Source organism: Arachis ipaensis, chromosome B09, assembly GCF_000816755.2.
Source record: "Arachis ipaensis cultivar K30076 chromosome B09, Araip1.1, whole genome shotgun sequence".
Classification (NCBI taxonomy): domain Eukaryota; kingdom Viridiplantae; phylum Streptophyta; class Magnoliopsida; order Fabales; family Fabaceae; genus Arachis; species Arachis ipaensis.
The window spans coordinates 137,971,383-137,990,188 of NC_029793.2; the positions used below are offsets into that span (position 1 = coordinate 137,971,383).

The 18,806-nt window shown below is 37.1% G+C and overlaps 2 protein-coding genes and 1 pseudogene across 2 annotated transcripts in view; 2 read left to right on the forward strand and 1 right to left on the reverse strand.

Annotated features, from left to right (window-relative positions):
- The window catches only part of LOC107616313, a 12,925-nt pseudogene extending 4,611 nt beyond the window's left edge, over window positions 1-8,314 (forward strand).
- LOC107616312 (pyruvate, phosphate dikinase, chloroplastic-like) lies at window positions 9,357-10,765 on the forward strand. The gene is made up of 5 exons (XM_021110752.1): window positions 9,357-9,539; window positions 9,646-9,735; window positions 9,959-10,173; window positions 10,246-10,378; window positions 10,603-10,765. Exons 1-5 carry the CDS (start codon window positions 9,369-9,371, stop codon window positions 10,735-10,737), a joined length of 744 nt encoding a protein of 247 aa, XP_020966411.1. The 5' UTR covers window positions 9,357-9,368; the 3' UTR covers window positions 10,738-10,765.
- LOC107618316 (cleavage stimulating factor 64) overlaps window positions 15,539-18,806 on the reverse strand; it is a 5,448-nt gene continuing 2,180 nt past the window's right edge. The window contains exons 7-10 of the mRNA XM_016320344.2: window positions 18,593-18,628; window positions 17,451-17,945; window positions 16,349-16,624; window positions 15,539-15,997 (exon numbers count right to left, since the gene is read on the reverse strand). Coding sequence (XP_016175830.1) covers window positions 15,854-15,997; window positions 16,349-16,624; window positions 17,451-17,945; window positions 18,593-18,628 — 951 coding nt within the window. The 3' untranslated portion in view covers window positions 15,539-15,853. The remainder of the gene's footprint in view (window positions 15,998-16,348; window positions 16,625-17,450; window positions 17,946-18,592; window positions 18,629-18,806) is intronic.

Genomic DNA, 18,806 nt, shown 5'->3' on the forward strand with positions numbered 1-18,806 from the left:
ATAAATTATATCTATGTTATTTGAGTCCGTTCATGAACTCGGACCAGTTCATAAATTTTTGATGGGCCGAATTTAAATCTTACAAATAGACACCATTATAAAAGAATCGAACCATAAGCTAAGTTCAATTTTGATAAACTTTTGAATTTGAATTTAGTCTCACTCAATTTAACTTGACTCACTTCCAGACTACTTACAGAAAAGCAAAGATTCCACACTTAGCAGACTAGAGGATCAGAATAATACAAATATTGCAGATTTTTCATAATCATTTCTTTGGTCAACTACTCCTGAATCGAAATAGGCTCAAAACCCCTCTCAATTGAAGCCTTCACAGCATCAACCACATTTTGTGTCTTCCTACTAATAAGTGGCCACTTCTTTTCAGACTTTGAGTTCTTGTACTTGATGATTTCTCCCACCAAACGCGCAAATTCTCTAATCAAAAGAGCCTCTTGAGGAAGATCTATTTTTGGTGGTGTGAATTCTCGAGTTTATATCCCATCATCCAATGACTAAATCATTGAAACTAGTTTCCGTGCTAACTGAGAATATGAGGCTTCTTTCTCTTGATGGGGGATAACAAAGTCATGAACAGGAAGAATCCCTTTTGTTCCAATGGATGCGATTTCCATTGTTAAATTAGCCAAGAAGGAGCAATGGAAGGTTGCAAGCTCCCAATGAATCAAAAGAGTGCAAGTGACAATTATTTTAAAAGGGAAGGAGTAGGGGAATACATCCTCTCAATTGTTAAAAAAAATTAAGAGAGTGAAATATGATCTCTAACCCTTCATTGTTCTTTCTCTCATATTTATTCTTGGTCCCACTTATAAAATTAATGGTGAGAAATCATGCTTTATGTAAGAACTGGATTTTTCACGAATAAAATAATTTAAATGCCCAAATTAAATTCCGAAAAGTTAGGATGAGAATTTGGGGGTTTAAATATAATTTTTGGACTCAGTAGGTTTTTCTGAGTCAAAAAATGTGACTTCTATGAAAAACTGTGAACCAACAGTTGAACTGGTTGAACCGGTTCAAGTCTTTCCGGTGCTACGCGAGAAAAAGTGGAAACAGTCAAAAACCTTAGAAAAATATTAGAAATGGAAAATCGGGCGTTAATTTTAAAGGTTTGGCCCGAAGTTGGGCTAAACGGGCTAAAAACGCTAACGGGTTAGACCGAGCCCAAGTTGGGCCCAAGCCCAACATATAAAAGGGTTCATAAGTGAATCCATTTCAGCATAACACACAAACAAACACACTCACACAGCTGAGAAGGAGGAGAAGAAAATCTCCATTTTTACTATTCACTTCAATCTTCTCAAGCTCATATCTTGAGCTACAGAGCTCCGATCGCCGCACCGTTTGTGGCTACGCGTTCCTTGTGAAGATCTCTACAAAACCTATATAAGAAACTGGTAAGTAAAGCTCGAAATCCCCTCAGTTATGCTCTTCAAAATTTTGGTTTTAGGGCTTTGGGATTAAGTGAGTTTTTGTGATTTTGGATGTTTAGGTTCACTCTAATCCTTGCTTAGCATTGGATTTTGGCTACCAAAACTATTGGAAAAGGTAAGAAGTCTTGAACCCTTGTGAAATTTCAAGTTTGATGAGCCCTAGGTTGAATTATTGTGAATTATGTGTGTTATAGCTTGAAGTTGTGATTATTGGAACTTGTTGGAGCTTATTAGTGATTGTTGGTGGCTTGGATTGTGTTGGAAAGCCTAGCTTGTGCTCAATTTTGGGTTAAGAGCATATTGAAAATCGGCTACGGTATTGTTTCAGTTTTTTCTATGTAGTATATAATATTCATGGACACATAGGCTAGTGACCCATAGGATAGGTTTGAAATAAAATGATTGTTGATGTGTTGAATGTTGATGTATAATGGTTTATGATGAGTTGATGAATGTTGGGTTCAATTATGATGTTTGATAATGGTATGATGATGTTGAATGAGTGTATGGATTGGAAAGTTGGTTTATTATGATAGATGTGATGTTGAGGTTGATAAAATGGTAAACTTGAATGTGGTTTGATCAAAAGTGTTATATAGTTGATGTTGAAGTTGAGAATAGTGAAATGTGAAGGAAAATGTGGTTAATTTTGATGAAAAAGGGAGTTTGTAATGGTTTGGTATGGTTTGGGAATGTGTATGGTAAGGAATTGAGGAAATTGTAGAATTTGGTAAAAGCGGGTTTTTGGTGAATTTTGTCTGATCACAACTTTTGCCTCGGTTTTCAAAATTGATTGAAATTTATTTAGGATTAAAGTCCATTGAAAACCCTTCAAAATGATATAAAGTTTGTAAAATTTGAGTTTTTGTAGAGGGAGTTATGATCATTCAAAGTTGGTGTTGAAAATCTGAAATTTTGCTAAGTTGCAGAATTTCATGATTTCTTATATGTGTGCACGCACAGCCTTGTGCGCACGCACAACCCTACGAAAAATTTATTCTGTGCGGACGCACAGACCTGTGCGCACGCACAGGCAGCGAAGTGCTTACTGGTTGTAGCGCTAGCATGGCTTGTACACGCACACACCAATGAGAAATTGCAACCTGTGCAGACGCACACACCTGTGCGCACGCACACGTTGGAAAGGCCAGCCTGTTAGGGGCGCTGACACAGGTTGTGCGAGTGAACAGACTCTGTACATCTTGACACCTGTGCGTACACACCCCCCCTGTGCGTAAGCACACATTTTAAAAATCTCTGGAGCGTGCACGTGCACACCCCTGTGCGGACGCACACTCCCTGTTTCTCAAATTTTTCCTTGTTTTCAACTATTCTACCTTCCCAACAAGGTTGTAAGCTTCTATAACACCATTTTAGGACTCCTGGTCCTAGTTTTGAATATTTAAAACATGGGAAAGAATTTAATGGATTTAGATGATATTATTTGGAAAACTTAGAAGATGGAGGCCTAGGTTTCGGGTGTACTGGGGATGGTTTGATGGTATGTGACGAATGGTTGATGTATGAGATGAGAATTGAGGAACTGATGAGTTCGAAATGGAAATGTGAATTGACAGTGGTTGAGATGAGTCAAGGACTCGAAAGGGGGATGAGGAATTACGGTTATATTGAAAATGTTTTCTGAAAACCCATTGAACTACTATTTTATCTTGAGATTATGAGACGCTATGCGCCCGGCAGGGGCTGTGGTAGGATCCTGTCTGTCCAGGTAGCGGCGGTGGCGTAAGGGCGGTGGTTCGTCCCGCTTGCGCTTAGATGCAAGGTTGGTGGCAAGAGTATCCAGCTCGCATCCCTTCGGATCATCAGAGCGTACAGGCGCAAAACCCTGGATAGTGATCTGAGCACTATATCTCGGGGGTTCCCATACAATGATTCTGAAGGGCGACGTCTCCATGGAGATGTGTTGGCAGTTGAACCGACAATGTGATATCATAGCCAATAGGGCAGGCATTCATCATATGCATTTTCTATCTGTTTGTATGCTTTGACTACTTGAAATGGCCTGCCTATTTGTATAACATGCCTATTTGCTATTTGAACTATTTGCCTTATATGCTTCTACATGTGTTTTACTTGCATTGTATTTTACCTGTGTTTTCTACTGGAATTGAGGAGGTTTGGAAGGCGGTGGCGATGGGATCGCATGGAGGATCGGTTGGTGAAGGCTGTGGGACAGCGGTGTTTGGTTAAAGTAGAAATCCCTTAAGATAGATTACCCAGTTTATTTATGTTAAGGTTTATATAATTATGCTTAACTATTTTAGTATGCTTTAAGTTTGAACTCTTGTGACGGATATAGAGTTTAGGATTGCCTTTGGCGTCCCGGGGTCTTATATCCTACATCACTGGGCACTGTTACCATACTGAGAACTTCCGGTTCTCATACCATATTTCTGTTGTGTTTTTCAGATGCAGGTCGCAACCCACCTCGGTGAGTTGTCTGATTGGTGACAGAAGCGGAGGATCCGGATATCTTTTTTAGTATTTTGGCTTATTTTATAAATGTCTCTCACTTTTGTATTTTAATTTTCCTAGAGGCTTGTATTTGAGAGAACAAAATTGTATGAGTTATTTTTGCTGTCTGGTTCTTCTTGATTTGTATATGGCTAGCCGGCTTAAATTCCGCGAGCCGTGGCTAGATCCTTATGATATTATACTATTATATTTTGATACACCTTATCTATATCTTGTGCTTTAAGTTAGAAGCTTCGTTAGTACATTTTGTGCATTTGAAATTCTATTTTTGAGCTATATCCTTCATTGGACTTCTAGATTATACTATTCTTTCTATATAGATATTATATGTATGAGCTTCGAACTGTCGTAAGCTCTAATTAACCTTTGCTTTACGGTGCAAGGTAAGGCTTAGGATAATTAGGGTGTTATACTTTACTCCCTCAATTGTTAAAAGAAATTGAAAGAATCCATTTCCAAGGAGTAGTAAGCATCAGCAGCAAATGTAAAGCAAATGCAAACCTGTAATATAAATGTAACAATGCAATGTGAACAATTATATATCAATCTTAACACACACAACACTCTTGCAGTCTCTATATATCCCCTGATCCCTCTGATTTTCTTATAAGTATATCAACCTTACTATGAAGCAATAATTAGAATAAATGTTAGGTGACTAATAATTTTTTCTTATCTTTGTCTTATATTTAAACCAATACTAATTAACTCTCTTCTTTTCTACACTAAAAATGTTGATCCGTTAACATTCTCTATTAGAGTTTTTCGATGTACAATAATTAGTTTCTTGTTTTAGTATTTTGATTTATAATAATATTTGAGAAACTAAAAAAAATTAACTCAAACTTATTTTATTTAATATTTATTAGTTCTAACCAATACTTCTCTTCTTTTCTACACTAAAAATGTTGATCCGTTAACATTCTCTATTAGAGTTTTTCGATGTACAATAATTAGTTTCTTGTTTCTTGTTTTTGATTTATAATAATATTTGAGAAACTAAAAAAAATTAACTCAAACTTATTTTATTTAATATTTATTAGTTCTAACAATAATTAATAAATACTAAACAAGATAATTTTAAATTACTTTAGCTAATCTTTTATTGTCTTCCAAACATTTTTTTATTTAATACTATTCTTATCATGTCATTCATCTGATAAACTACATGCAATGCCTTCTCTAGGAAAGAAAACTTCCCCAAATGAGTGAAGAATCTGTTCACAACAGGGAATATGGAAACGAGAGAATCCGCACCTTAGGCCAATGGCTAAATAAGGAAGCCGTTGACTCGAATACATACCACCATAAACAAGATCATCCCTCGAACTTTATTACAAGAAGAGAAGCACATCAAGGACTCAGCCCGCAAATTTCGATTCCCCGGAGATCATTTTCGCATACAAAAAGATGTTCGGTTGGAGCTATTGAGATCTCCCTACCGAATTCTCCGGTCCTTCCAACTTACATGGCCGTGACTGAATCCAGCAAAGCGAAGGCGAGATCTATGAGCACGCCACGGCTAAGAACAGGGTATTTGGACACATGCTCCAACAAGAGCGAGTCTCGGAAATAAGGTGTTTCCTATTGTAATGGTGCAACTATCAGCAGAGATTCCAGAGCATAAAAGGCCATTCTATGACTAGAAGATATCAAATATGGTGTGTCAATTGCTGAAACCTTGAGATGGGTTGAAAACTCACCAAGTTCATTTCATATGTTTTGGTCCTTCACATTACTCTAGTATACACATGCAGAGATATATATATATATATATACATATAGAAGTGCTTGCTGTGTGTGCTAATTTGTTTTCTTGAAGAACACACTCTCTTTCTGGTTTTGGGAGTGAGAATTATTACTATCGGATACATAATACATGACAACATATCTAAAACAGTATACATCTAAACACTTTCATGTTTTATCACTACAATATTTTGGGTCCGTGCCTACGATTTTTTTTGTCACAGTAAAAAATTGTGATTATAGAAGGTCTATAATCATAGTTTTAAGAGATGACTTAAAAATATTTATGGTCACGGTTTTTTAAAAAAAGATAACTTAAAAGGATCTATAATTACGATTTTAGAGAATGACCTAAAAAAGTCTATGATTACAGTTTTGGGAAGTAACCTAAAAGGATTTATGGTTATATATTTTTAAATCTCTAAAAATTTATTTTGAATAATATAATAAATCATAAATGACTTATTATTTAATTTTTAAAATAATTTTAAACTCAAAGTATCGTTAATTTGACTTAAATATTTTTAGTAAAATAAATTTTTGAATATAAAATCTTAAATAAATATAATAAATCATAAATAAGTCATTATGTTAATTTTCAAAAATTCAAAGTCTTACATTTAATATGTTAAAATAAAATTTTTATTAATTACAAAAAAATTTTTGAATTTTGTGACAAATAAATAACTTGTTACAAAAATAGTGTATTTTGTGACAAATTAATTTTCTGTTATAAAATATTGGGTCTGTCTAAAATCAGCCCATCTCTTATGAGCTTATCTGATGCACCATTAAATTTGAAGCGTTAGATTAGATTGACAAACAATCTAATAGTTTATATTTAAATTATTATTAATTTATTAAAAATTACACTTAAACACAATAACTGTTTTGATATTTTACAATTGCCCACTATAAAATTTTAGAATCAAACCCTACTTGCTACAACGATGAGCCCTTCCTCTGCCCACCTCCTCTGTCTTCTTGGTCAAACAATGAACTTCTGTTTTCTCTCCTACCCCTTTTCCATCTGTCTTCTTCCTCTTCGCGACGTCCCTCTCCTCTTCCTCCACCCACTATCCTTTGCCTTCTTCCACATCACGATGAACCTCCTTTTCTTCTTCTACCCCTTTGCGTCTGCATTCTTCCTCTTTGCGATGTCCCTATGCTTCTTCCTCTACCCACTGTCCTCTACCTTCTTCCACAATGACTCTATGACCTACTTCTTCAAGTCATGACTCCACAGGTACTTACCCCCTTTTCCAATTTTTTTTAACAAAGTTTTTTTTGTTATATATTTTGATTTAATGTTTGAAAAAAGGAGATTCTTTTGTGGTAAGTGATGTTCACTATTGCTGGGAATCTCACTATTGGAGGCTATAATTGTTGAGTTGAAAGGAACAGGAACTGAATTAAAGTCGAGTTTTTTTAATATTATCTCTATAACTTTAAATTACTTGTTGCAGCTTCTTGAGTTTGTCATTCCAGTATCCAGTTGTGAAAATTGATACAGAAGATCAATCTTTTATTGACTCTGTTATGGTGATGTGAAAATTGGTGATTGGATTTATATCTAATTGATTATTGAATACCCATGAGCTATCAACAGTGAGTAGAATAAATTCAAACTTTGTAAAAATAAAAAAGTTTATGAAAATACCTGAAGGCTTTTTATTGTGTTTTGTTTACATTTTTTGCTTTAAACTAGTGGTATACTATGTTGCATATGTGTATTCTAAAATTTATGAAAAAGTTATTGACAATGTAAGAAGTTTAAAATGTTAGTATTTGATGCATATGCACATTTGATATGCATAGTTGAACAAAAATGAAGTGTTTCGGCACCATAGGTTGTGGAACATGTTAGATTTTCAGTAATTGCAATAATACTAATTATGTATGTTATTGTTTCCTTTAGCTTTTGGAAATGGATCTGAGCTTGTAATTTGAGATAGTGACATTACTGATATTGGATTTTCAATCTCACCATTTTGGTGGTTTTTAATGTGGAAGACATTGTGTATGTGTATTTTGCAGCTCTTGTCCAGCTGCTAAAATTCCACGGACATCTGCTCTTCAAATTGCACTCTGCAAAGAAATGGTGCAATGGACTCGTGCTGAGAAGTGTACGTTCTTAAGGCAGAGTTGAGGTAAGGCTTGCAGCACTTCTAACGGAAAATAAGGAGTTTTCAGAAGCTTTGACTTTACTTTCCAGCTCGGTCAAAGAGGTTAGAAGATTAGATGACAAGCTTCTACTTGTAGACATAGACTTGCTGGAAAGCAAGCTACACTTCTCATTAAGGAACCTTCCAAAGGCAAAAGCTGCACTCACAGCAGCAAGAACAGCTGCAAATGCTATTTATGTGCCGCCGGCACAGCAAGGTGCCATAGATCTGCAGAGTGGACTACTGCATGCTGAGGAGAAGGATTAGGGATGCCCAAAATAACCCACTGTCGGTGCAGTAAAATGTATTACTTGTCGTGTGTATTATTATTACCAGTCTAAATTATCAATATCAGGGATCATATCATCCTCTATGATGGCTACTGTGAATGATAGATTGTATTGTACATACAAGATATTCTACCTTATTTGGAAGATCAGTTCTTTTTGAGGTGTGCGGGTTGATTTTTTATTATCTCTCTAATATTACTAAAATGGCAAGATGTTGTGGAAAAAAAATCATTATTTAAATATTTATTATAGGAATCCAAAAATTTCTAGCATGGAGATGCAAGTGTAGATAACTGCTGGAGTTAAGTCTTAAAGTGGTGCCTGAAATTACATTCGAGACTCATAGTAGTCCCTGAAGTTACTAGTTACCCATATTCGTCCCTGAAGTTGCACTTCGGGACTCAGATTCGTCCTTCCGGCATATTCCGTCCATCTGGTGCCACCAAAAAACTGATCTGGACTCCTCCATGACACGCTGGCCAGGTAACGGCTAGCTGACATGAATTAATAAACTTTTATAGTACAATTTGGTCCCTAAATCAAAATTAAAAACCCTAATCCCTAAATTTGATCATCATTCTCTGCAGTAACTCCTCTCTTCTCTTCTCTTCTCCATCTTCAAATTAGATGAAATGGGATATATAGAAGACTATTCAAGAATAGATAGTATAAATTAGATGAAATAGTAATAAGTACAGATTCACTAGACGATGCTTGGTGTTTTTTACTTGTTTTAATTGTTCGATTAGTTTGAGGATCCATCTGCTTACAAGGACAAAGTGATTTCCATGGGCTTGCCTGCTTCCCCTGGAGCTGCAACAGGGCAGATTGTGTTCACTGCTGATGATGCAGAAGCATGGCATGCAAAAGCTTTTTGTGATTTGTAGATCATTCATTATTGTTAAATGAGTGATTATTATTAGCTGATCCAGCCTTGCATTGTTGAAAGGTGAGGACAGAGACAAGTGCAGAGGATGTAGAAGGTATGCATGCAGCTGCTGGGATCTTGACAAAGAGAGGTGGTATGACATCTCATACTGTCGTTGTAGCCCGCGAATGGGAAAGTGTTGTGTGGCTGGCTGCTCTGGTATACTTGTAAATGACACCGAAAAGGTGAACGATTATTCATTTAGGTAATACAAACATACTAAATGGTCATCTTGCTATTGGTAGTAATTCATATAAAAATAACCAAAAGAGTATAATCTCAATCAATGATGCAAGTAGTGGTAGTTGGGTATAAGGTTCTCCGGAAAGGAGAATGGATATCACTTAATGGGTCCACCGGTGAGGTGATACTAGGACAGCAACTACTTTCTCTTCTAACTCTATGTGATGATCTGGCAACCTTCATGTCTTGGGCTGATGAAATAAGGCATCTGAAGGTGAGTGTATGTCATGAGTCTTACCTACTTCATAGTTTGAGTTGAATTAAAACTTCAAAATATTGTGTTTTGAACATTGTGAATTCATATTGCTATTGTGAATCAGACAATGGCGAATGTTGACACACTTGCAGATGCACTAACAGCTAGACAGAATGGTGCCCATGGAATTGGACCGTGCAGGACCAAACACATGGTAAAAATAAAAAAAATAAAAATTTTAACTCCTTGGTTATAATTAAACGAAAAGTGTACTCTCAAATCTCAATTGTTATGGCACTAAATATTTAAAGATTGTACGATTCTCTACTTTCAATTTTTTGCCTCAGACAAGAGGATAAAGGCTTGTGAGGTTTATGATAGTAGCCATTACACTAGAACAGAGGAAACCCGCAATTTACCTGTTGCTACCTTATCAGATATCAGATTTCGAGGGGATCTTCCGTGCAATGGACGGTCTCTTGGTGACAATCCGATTGTTGGATCCTCCACTTTATGAGCTTATTCTTGAGGGTGAGTTGCATCACATTGTCAGGGAGCTAACTTCGGAGACAGGAATCAATGAAGAAGAAATCTTCTCTAGGATTGAAAAACTATCAGAAGTGAATCCCATGCTTGGTTACCGAGGCTGCAGGTTTACATCCCCCCTTAGTTTATGGATTGATTCACAGCATTCATATCTGACTATTGAATTTTCTGTCAACAGGCTAGGAATATCATCATACCTAGAACTAACTGAGATGCAAGTTCGTGCAATCTTTGAGGCTGTAATTTCAATGAGTAACCATGACATTAAAGGTCTGCCAGAAATAATGGTTCCACTTGTCGGTACACCTCAGGCATGATCCTTATTCAACCTCATTTGTTCCCTTGTTGCTTTTTTTGCTTCACTTTTTGCTCTACATGTACCATTAATCATAAAAATTATGTTATAGCTTTCCCATACATTCTTTGAGCCAAGGCTTCGTAGTCTTTTTAGTTTTTCCTAGACAGTTTACCAAGTACAACTACATTAGCTTCTTGACTTGGTTATTTATAATCTTTCCTCTTTTATCCTTGGCAGGAGTTGAAGCACCAAGTGAGTTTAATAAGAAATGTTGCTGTGAAAGTGTTCTCTGAGACGGGTTCCTCTCTAAGCTATAAAGTAGGAACCATGATCGAGGTCCCTAGAGCTACTTTGATTGCAAATGAGGTATAACTTAAATCCTCTCTTATTTATCAACTCAAAGAACCACATTTAGATTCTAGCTTTGCATATTACTAATTTAAAATATGATAAAGTCATAAAGAATGGCAATCGACTTCACCATTTTGCTTAGGCTGGAACAATTAAAGTGTCATTCTATTTCCTTTTGGTTTCTCACACTTCAGAATTTTATTATCTATTTATGTAGATTGTAGAGGAAGTAGAATTTTTTTTATTTGGAACCAATGACCTTACCCAAATGACATTTGGGTACAACAGAGATGATTTTGGAAAATTTCTTCCTATTTATCTGGCAACCGACATTATTTATGGTATCTGTTCTTGAATAGTCTTCTATATATCCCATTTCATCTAATTTGAAGATAGAGAAGAAAAGAGAAGAGAGGAGTTACTGCAGAGAATGATGATCAAATTTAGGGATTAGGATTTTTAATTTTGATTTAGGGACCAAATTGCACCATAAAAGTTTACTAATCCATGTCAGCTAGCTGTTACCTGGCCAGCATGTCACAGAAGAGTCCAGATCAGCTTTTCGGTGGTGACAGATGGACGAAATGTGCCGGAAGGACGAATCTGAGTTTCGGAGTGCAACTTTAGGGACAAATATGGGTAACAATTAACTTCAAGGACTATTATGAGTCTCGAGTGTAACTTCAAGAACCACTTTGAGGCTTAACTCATAACTGCTGTGTTAAAAGTTACCAACATTAGCTCCGGTCACAAGTACTCAAATTCTCTCACCATGTTTAAGTGAATGAGCTGATACCAGCAGGGAAGTGAAGATTAATCTGATTGCTAAAGTTTTTACTTTTTGGTTAAGGTAGTTTACAAAATTTATTTTGAAATTTTTTTTTTAAAATTTGTAATAGTTGGATTTTTTTAAAATAAATAAAATAAATATTTTAATTACTGAAATAAGTAATTTAGAGAATTTTTATCGATTTTCATAACATGTCTTAACTCATTTACACTGTAAATGAGATAAGACACAAACCCAAATCCACATATCATGGGTGCACACGTGTTACGTGGGAAAGAATGAACTCTGTGGATCTCGTTTACACGGTAAACGAGATATAGTACAACAAAAATCAATCAACTATAAAAGGATGTTGAAACCGTTGGTATTCACCGCAAATATCTCAATCCTTCTTCTCTTCCATTTTTCTTCGAAAAATTTAGTAAAAATGTCTAGTGGTAGTGGTTTCTTTGTTGTGATGGTATATCCAACTGTCACATGAGAAACAGTGACAGTGGGGTTATATTTGAGTGTGAGAATCCTACGCTGCTGCGCACTTGGAGAGCAAATTCTTTGTTCGAGTTAAAGAGTCTGATATTGACGCATGTCGGTGGTGAGGAGAGAAAAGAGGTTAGAAGAGTTGGGTATAGGATGCTAGCACCAATGGGAGGTGGTGTATTTTGGTTTCGTCTGTTCTGGCTCAATGGCGATGAGCATGTGCGCCTAATAGTTGACGTCCACGGGAGAATCGTAGTTGAACAAGTGATGAAGTTTTCTGCAGAGGTTTGTGATGTTGGTGGTGGTAGTTCTAGCAGCTCGAATTTTATCTAGGATGACCCACCTCTTACACTACGACTCTTGCACTGTGCTAGTCCAGTGGTAGACATGGACGTTGACGGTGAGGAGTTCGATGAAGAGTACATTACCGATAGCCACGAAAGTGGTTCCTCTGAGGATGATGACGAGGATGAGTTCAATACCTTTTTTCTGCTCCGTAACCAATTCCGAAGTTATTAGTTGTACCCAGCCACTACCATACTTTGGATTTTGATGTGATGCATGAGGTAACTCTATTTTCCGATATAGAGGCAGATGATTACAACATCGATGGAGGTGTGGAGTTTAAGGTTAGTCATAGATTCAGAAACAGAGAGGCAGTACTGCAAGGCGTGAAGAATTACAACATTCGAAAAAGTGCTGAGTACCGAGTTTTGAAGTTGGATCAGTTAAAATACTACGTGTGTTGCCGACAATTTACTGATGGTTGTCCTTGGAGTCTCCGTGTTGTCTTTCGACAGAATCTCGGATATTGGTAAGTATTACAGTATTTTAATGCATTATCTTATTTGTCATCCTTATTTTGGTTAGAATATCATTTGATTATATTTCAAATCGTTTAAGGAAGTGCGTAAATTTGGCATACCACACACGTACTTAGCCCCACCATGTCAAAGATCATCGAAAGTTGGCAGCAACTTAATATGTAGAATCATCATCGGGAAGGGTCAAAAGTTTGGGATCATCTAGCACATCCTTCCCAAACAGATGTCTAACCCAGCAGGCCTGCTGGTACCAGGCCCAATACTCAAGTGTAGGCCTGTCATCTGTAAATGGCTGAATAGTGATTCTGTGGCCCTCCTTAAACAGGACCCTAAATCCATCATATCACTCCTGAAGATGAATCGACTACCACACGTCCTCTCTTTGCCTTGTGCTGGTCAGAAACCTATCGACATTCACTGAGTCTTCAAACACTGGCTGCTTCCCTCCGAACTGGTGTTTCACCCGATCAGCGTGGTGAAACTCCACAATATTAAAATAGACAAGGGGGGCAATAGACATCCATGTCCCCCACTCTACCTCTGCCCTCAACCAGTCCAAAGTAATGGCCTGTAATGTGGGGTCGTGGTACGGCGTCCAAAGGAACTACACATCAAAGTGTAATAAACTCATCAGAAACAGTTCATTACGTATGAGAGGTAAATGAAGTCAACTAAATAAAACAAATTGGCATACCTCATTCAAAGGCAACCAATCTAACATCGTCCGCCATCAGAGAACTCTCTGTATATGGTGGTCCCTACTCTGCTGGGACATACCTATTAACCTGTTCACATATGCAATCAGTCACGTTATCACACTCTACAGAAGAAAAAGTTTAGTTACATAAACAAAAAGAACGAAAAATGTATACAAAAATAGTTACCTCACTGCTAGGAAAAAAGTTGGGATCTGCCTCGGGTGGACACCACTAAGAAAACATGTGGTATATCCACGACACTAGGAGCGAAATGCATCTAGCTATGTTCGTGGTATCACGATGTGCTGCAAGACATAAAGAGTGGTACGTCCATGCAAGCACTGTGGATCCCCACGATAGACCGCTGCACCTCCCGAAGTTGTCCAACAATGACAGCCATCTGATATGCACCTGAGTGTTTGACTTGTCGGTCATCAGGTAACTACCGATCAGCAGCATGATGTAACACCTAGTGCATTGTCGGAGGGTAGCTGGATCGGCTGCAGCTGGCATGTGCCAGACCCGGTCCCGAAGCCATGGTATCTTGATGCTAAATGACTCCTTCATCTGGGCACCCTGCTACTGACCTTGAGGGGGTCTGGCACCTAGGAGCTCCTCTGTGTACTCCCAAGTCGAATGCTGGTACCAAGTCTGGAGGTTACGCAAGCACCAACAACTGGCTCTTCATTTGTGCGTAACTCGAGGTGGTACGCAACATCCTGTAGGGTGATGGTGCACTCACCCCATGACAGGTGGAAAGCGTGTGTCTCTGGACACCATCGCTCCACGAATGCAGTGATAAGGGATTTGTCAAAAACGAAGTCCCCAAGCTGTGCCGTGTCGCTGAATCCAGCCTCCTTCAGGTAAGGGATAATAGCGTCCAGGGGTGCAATAGTGTGACTCACCCGCCTAGGTAGTAGCAGGCGAGGCCTCTATTTAAAAATAAAACTTTTTAAAAACTTTGATTTCAAACTAAGTACTCTCGTATATTCAAATTTAGAATTAAAAAATTTATAATTCGACGCAAAGAAATAACATAACGTAATAAATACGGATGAACGGTAATTAATACATTTCTTTTATTTATTTAAAAAAAACTTATACAGTTAATAAATTAATTAAATTAAGTTAATTAGTAAATTAGCTTCTGCTATAAGTAAATTCGACACCTAACAAGTGTTCATTAGTTTCCTACCTACCTATTTTATGTAAACTAAAGATGAGCCATTCTATTCACATGAAAAAATACTAAATCCCTAAAAGTACCCTAACTATAATTACATACGCTTATTAATTTAAAAGATATAAACAACACTAACTTCAAAGTCGATCACTCTCGTAATGTGCCAACTATCATTCAGGCGGTTAATGTCGGGATCTCGTGTGTCAGTGCGCGCCATAACATCCGGACAACTCAAAAATATCAAGAAAACGTCTAAGAAAGGGAGAAATGGAGGTTAATGGAGATGGGAAGTGGGCTAGGAGGCGCTGTGCACGAGTTGCTTTTATAGGCGCACCCCCAACCTTATCTGTGTAATGAGATAAGATCTGTGTCATAACACGTGTGCACCCGTGATACGTAGACTTGGGTTTGTGCCTTATCTCGTTTACAGTGTAAACGAGATACAACTATACTTAAAAATGAGATAAGGCATGTTACGAAAATCGATAAAAACTCTCTAAATTACTTATTTCATTAATTAAAATATTTATTTTATTTATTTAAAAAATTAATTAACATTAACTAAAAAATATTGATTTTCTAACATTATTCTCATAAAAAAGACAAGTATATTTTCAAAATACTTTACCAATAATCAGTATATCTATCCACCATTGAACTAGGTAAATTGGTAGGAAACTTATGAAATGGAGCCCACGCCGAATCTAATAAGAAAAACACGATACCTTATAGCATACTTCCAATTCGATATATAAATCAAAATTCAAACCAATTACACAAAATATTGTTCTATACGTGGATCTTGTAGTCTTGGTCCTGGGATAAGGAAGCGAGGTTCAGACAACACTTACAAAGAGTGAACCAAAAATGGCAAAATTTTAATCTGCATAGTTATTATTGTACAGACTCTTCTGAAGGATATCCGGTACACTCGTGGAGCTTCTCAATGTAATGTCAAATATTCGGCCACGGGATTAGAAAATAAAATACAAAAACGAAAGGACAAAATGCAACAGTGCTCAAAAAGAATTTCCATATTTCTGAACTGATCTACAGCAAATGATAATATACAAGAGACCAGAATTGGATTTTGATATTCTGAACCTAATCTATAGCATATGATAACACTGGTGCGTATTGTAACTATTGGTTTGTTTTTTGTCTGCTATGAGGACTGCATCTGATCTCGCCGTAGAGCCTGCTGGAGCTGAATGACCTGTTGTTGCTGCTCTGGCGGCAGCGAACTCAATTGCTCCGGTGTTAGATTCAACACTTGTTGCAGTAAAGCAGACTCTACATCTGCTGGAAGCTGAAAGAGAGGGAGAGAAAGAAGAATGATATCATATGTATGTAGTCACAAGATAAGTTGCACAAATACAAATATTATATTGCTCCATCAATTGTGGTCAAGCCACCAAAGAATCAAAACAACCATTTGCAGTAGTAACAGTACAAAAGATGTAAACGCAACACATTTAACGGTATTTTCCGCGCGCACGGGGAAGGATATACTTTATACTTTAACCAAATAAAAAGTGAATTTTTTTTTTATGAAAGACAAATATATGCTAATCTTTTACTACCTTTGCAAAAGATCAACTCTGAATGAGGAAATCATTTACAGTCACTTGTCAATTATGAATTACCAACTTAAACCTACCTGAGCAGGCACTTCTGTTTTAGGAGCTGCAAGAGCAGGCAACGAGTTGCTTCCAAGAATGTGGGATGAACCATTGGTCACAGGCACATCAGCAAAAGGAAAAGGCGTACTCCTTCCGTCATCCAATTTCATGAGCTTTGAAGGGCGACCCAACGATTCAGACAAACCATGAACCATATTTGTTTTCTCTACTCCCAAAGGCATGTTTGAATATGCAGATCTATCACCTTCCTTACTAATTAAGTGAGGAATTCCTGATGATACAGAGGGGCTAGGCTGTTTTAATAGACCACGTTAGATACTTCTAATAGTAAAATATAACCATAACAAGAATATAGAAGTTGTAGCCAGCTAAGCAGAGGTGACAAGTACATCAGCTTCTATACATGATCTGCTCCACAAAAATTGAAAGCACATAGCTAAGTATACTCAATCAAGAACTATATTGAAATCCTACTTAGGTTTGGTGGTTTTCTTCTTCAATAACCACATACCTTTCATAACAAAACATAAAAGAGGCAAGGGAACTTGACCCCTTGAGATTTTTCAGTTTTAAATCCACAATAATTGCATTTGTAATACTTCTTGCCTGAATAGTGAAACTTCAGCAAGAAATTGTCTCCAGATGTTTGTTACGTTGAAAAATTTAAAAAAAGAAAAATCTCAATTATTCACTTTCTACACTGCAGGTCACATAAGGCCTTGACAGGGTACAAATGCCCAATGCAGAATGCACCCAAAATTTCAAAATCCATAGGAGAGCAATTTTGCAATTTTAAAGGATAAATGTTCTTATCTGCAACTTTGTAGGAAATAGGACATACTGGGCATCCTTATGGGCTCAGCTATTGTATTGAAAAGACAATATATTTGATGCAGAGGAATAGAAACTTTAAGTTGGTATGCTCTCCTGTTGCGGGGTGTTTATATTCCCTCTTATGCTATACTACAGACTACATATTTCTTTCGCAAAGAAATTCCAATGCTCCAATGGCGATAAAATGGAAAGAAAGGTGGAGCCAATTAGCCAAATACCTAAATCAGCATTAACATTCATATCTTTCTGCCTATGCAACATACAAAGGCAAACAAAATTAGGCACCTGAAAGCTTGCATCTGGTCGAACCATTTGAATATTATGTCCTACAGTTGAGCTTCCAACAAGTGCTGAATGTGGTGGCAAAGGGGCATGCCTTTGCTGGTTCGGGGCAGTCGACATTGAAGATTGAACTGAGGGCCTCATAGACAAACCCCCCAATGACTGGGGTCGTGCTGAAGGAGGCATTAAATTTGACTGCCCTGACAGCGTTCCCAACTGTCCAACATGGTTGATTGAATGTTGTTGAAGTGGCACTCTAGGCTGCAACGGAGGCCTTGGATGTGCATTCAATTGATTAGGAACCAAAGGATTATGGGGCATGACGTTCGCTTGACTTTCTTGAACATAAGGTGTCAAACCAGGCTGCAATGTACTCTGTCCCAAGCTCTGGGGTAGGCCAGACAGAGTCTGAACTAATGCCGGCTGACCTAGCTGGCCTTCATTTACTGAAGATTGTGAGGCCTGCTCCGAAACCATCTTAAGGTTTGGCATTTGTAACTGAAAAAAGTTCAAATAAACAGAAAGTTAAAGTTGATGAAGAAAGCTGTAAAATCTAGAGGGGAAAGGAATATGCATAAGAAAACAAAAGAACCATAAAGTTCTCACTATTTTTTAGTTATTCTACAGATATCTTACTATTTATAAGAAGCTCCATGAATGGACTTTTGTGGCCTTATGCTTAAGTTATTTTCTTTTATTTGAGCTTAAATTGTTTTAGTCCTGCTGGCTAGTCATTATAACTGGGCCCCAGGCTCTAGCTTAATGTTTCCCAAGTTTTGTTTGATATACAAGCAATTTATATATGAAAGAAGCAATGGGTGAAACGCCTATCTGTCAAGGAGTGCAAGGTATATCTTAGAAGTAATTGCTAAAAAAATGTCACAAACTCTATTCTATTTTGTCCCTTTGTTTACCCGCCAAGACTTACTCTTCTTCACAGACAGTATAAAAACGCATGATAACAAAATATTGGTTGATTATTGATTTAAATTGTCCTAGAACAAGCGGACGCTAATCCACAAATTTACAAACTCTGTTTACATCCTTGGCAGTTGAAACGGCACCTGAATTTTCCTCATGTTTACATGACATAATTTTGCATAAAAGAAAACGGAAATAATATGTGAAAGGGTAAGGAAACAAACCACTTGGGAGGTCACCATTCCTAGCATTATCTGAGCCTGCAAATTAAGAATACAATGATAAAGAAAGTATGAAAAATACAAATCATAATTTCTCTCAAGGCACACACAATTACACTATGCCGTAAAGTTGGAGGTGAGGAGAACAAACTCTCAGGTTAAATTTCCAAGAACTATTGTACATCCAGAGCATATCAACAAAATTTAACTAAAATGA

What these genes read in the sequence shown, in the direction of transcription:
- LOC107616312 (XM_021110752.1), top strand. Translation starts at nt 9,369, where the DNA reads ATGATGCAAGTAGTGGTAGTTGGGTATAAGGTTCTCCGGAAAGGAGAA. An exon ending in CTTGGTTACCGAGGCTGCAG is followed by an intron (nt 10,174 to 10,245) that starts GTTTACATCCCC and finishes TTCTGTCAACAG; the next exon opens with GCTAGGAATATCATCATACC. An exon ending in CACTTGTCGGTACACCTCAG is followed by an intron (nt 10,379 to 10,602) that starts GCATGATCCTTA and finishes TATCCTTGGCAG; the next exon opens with GAGTTGAAGCACCAAGTGAG.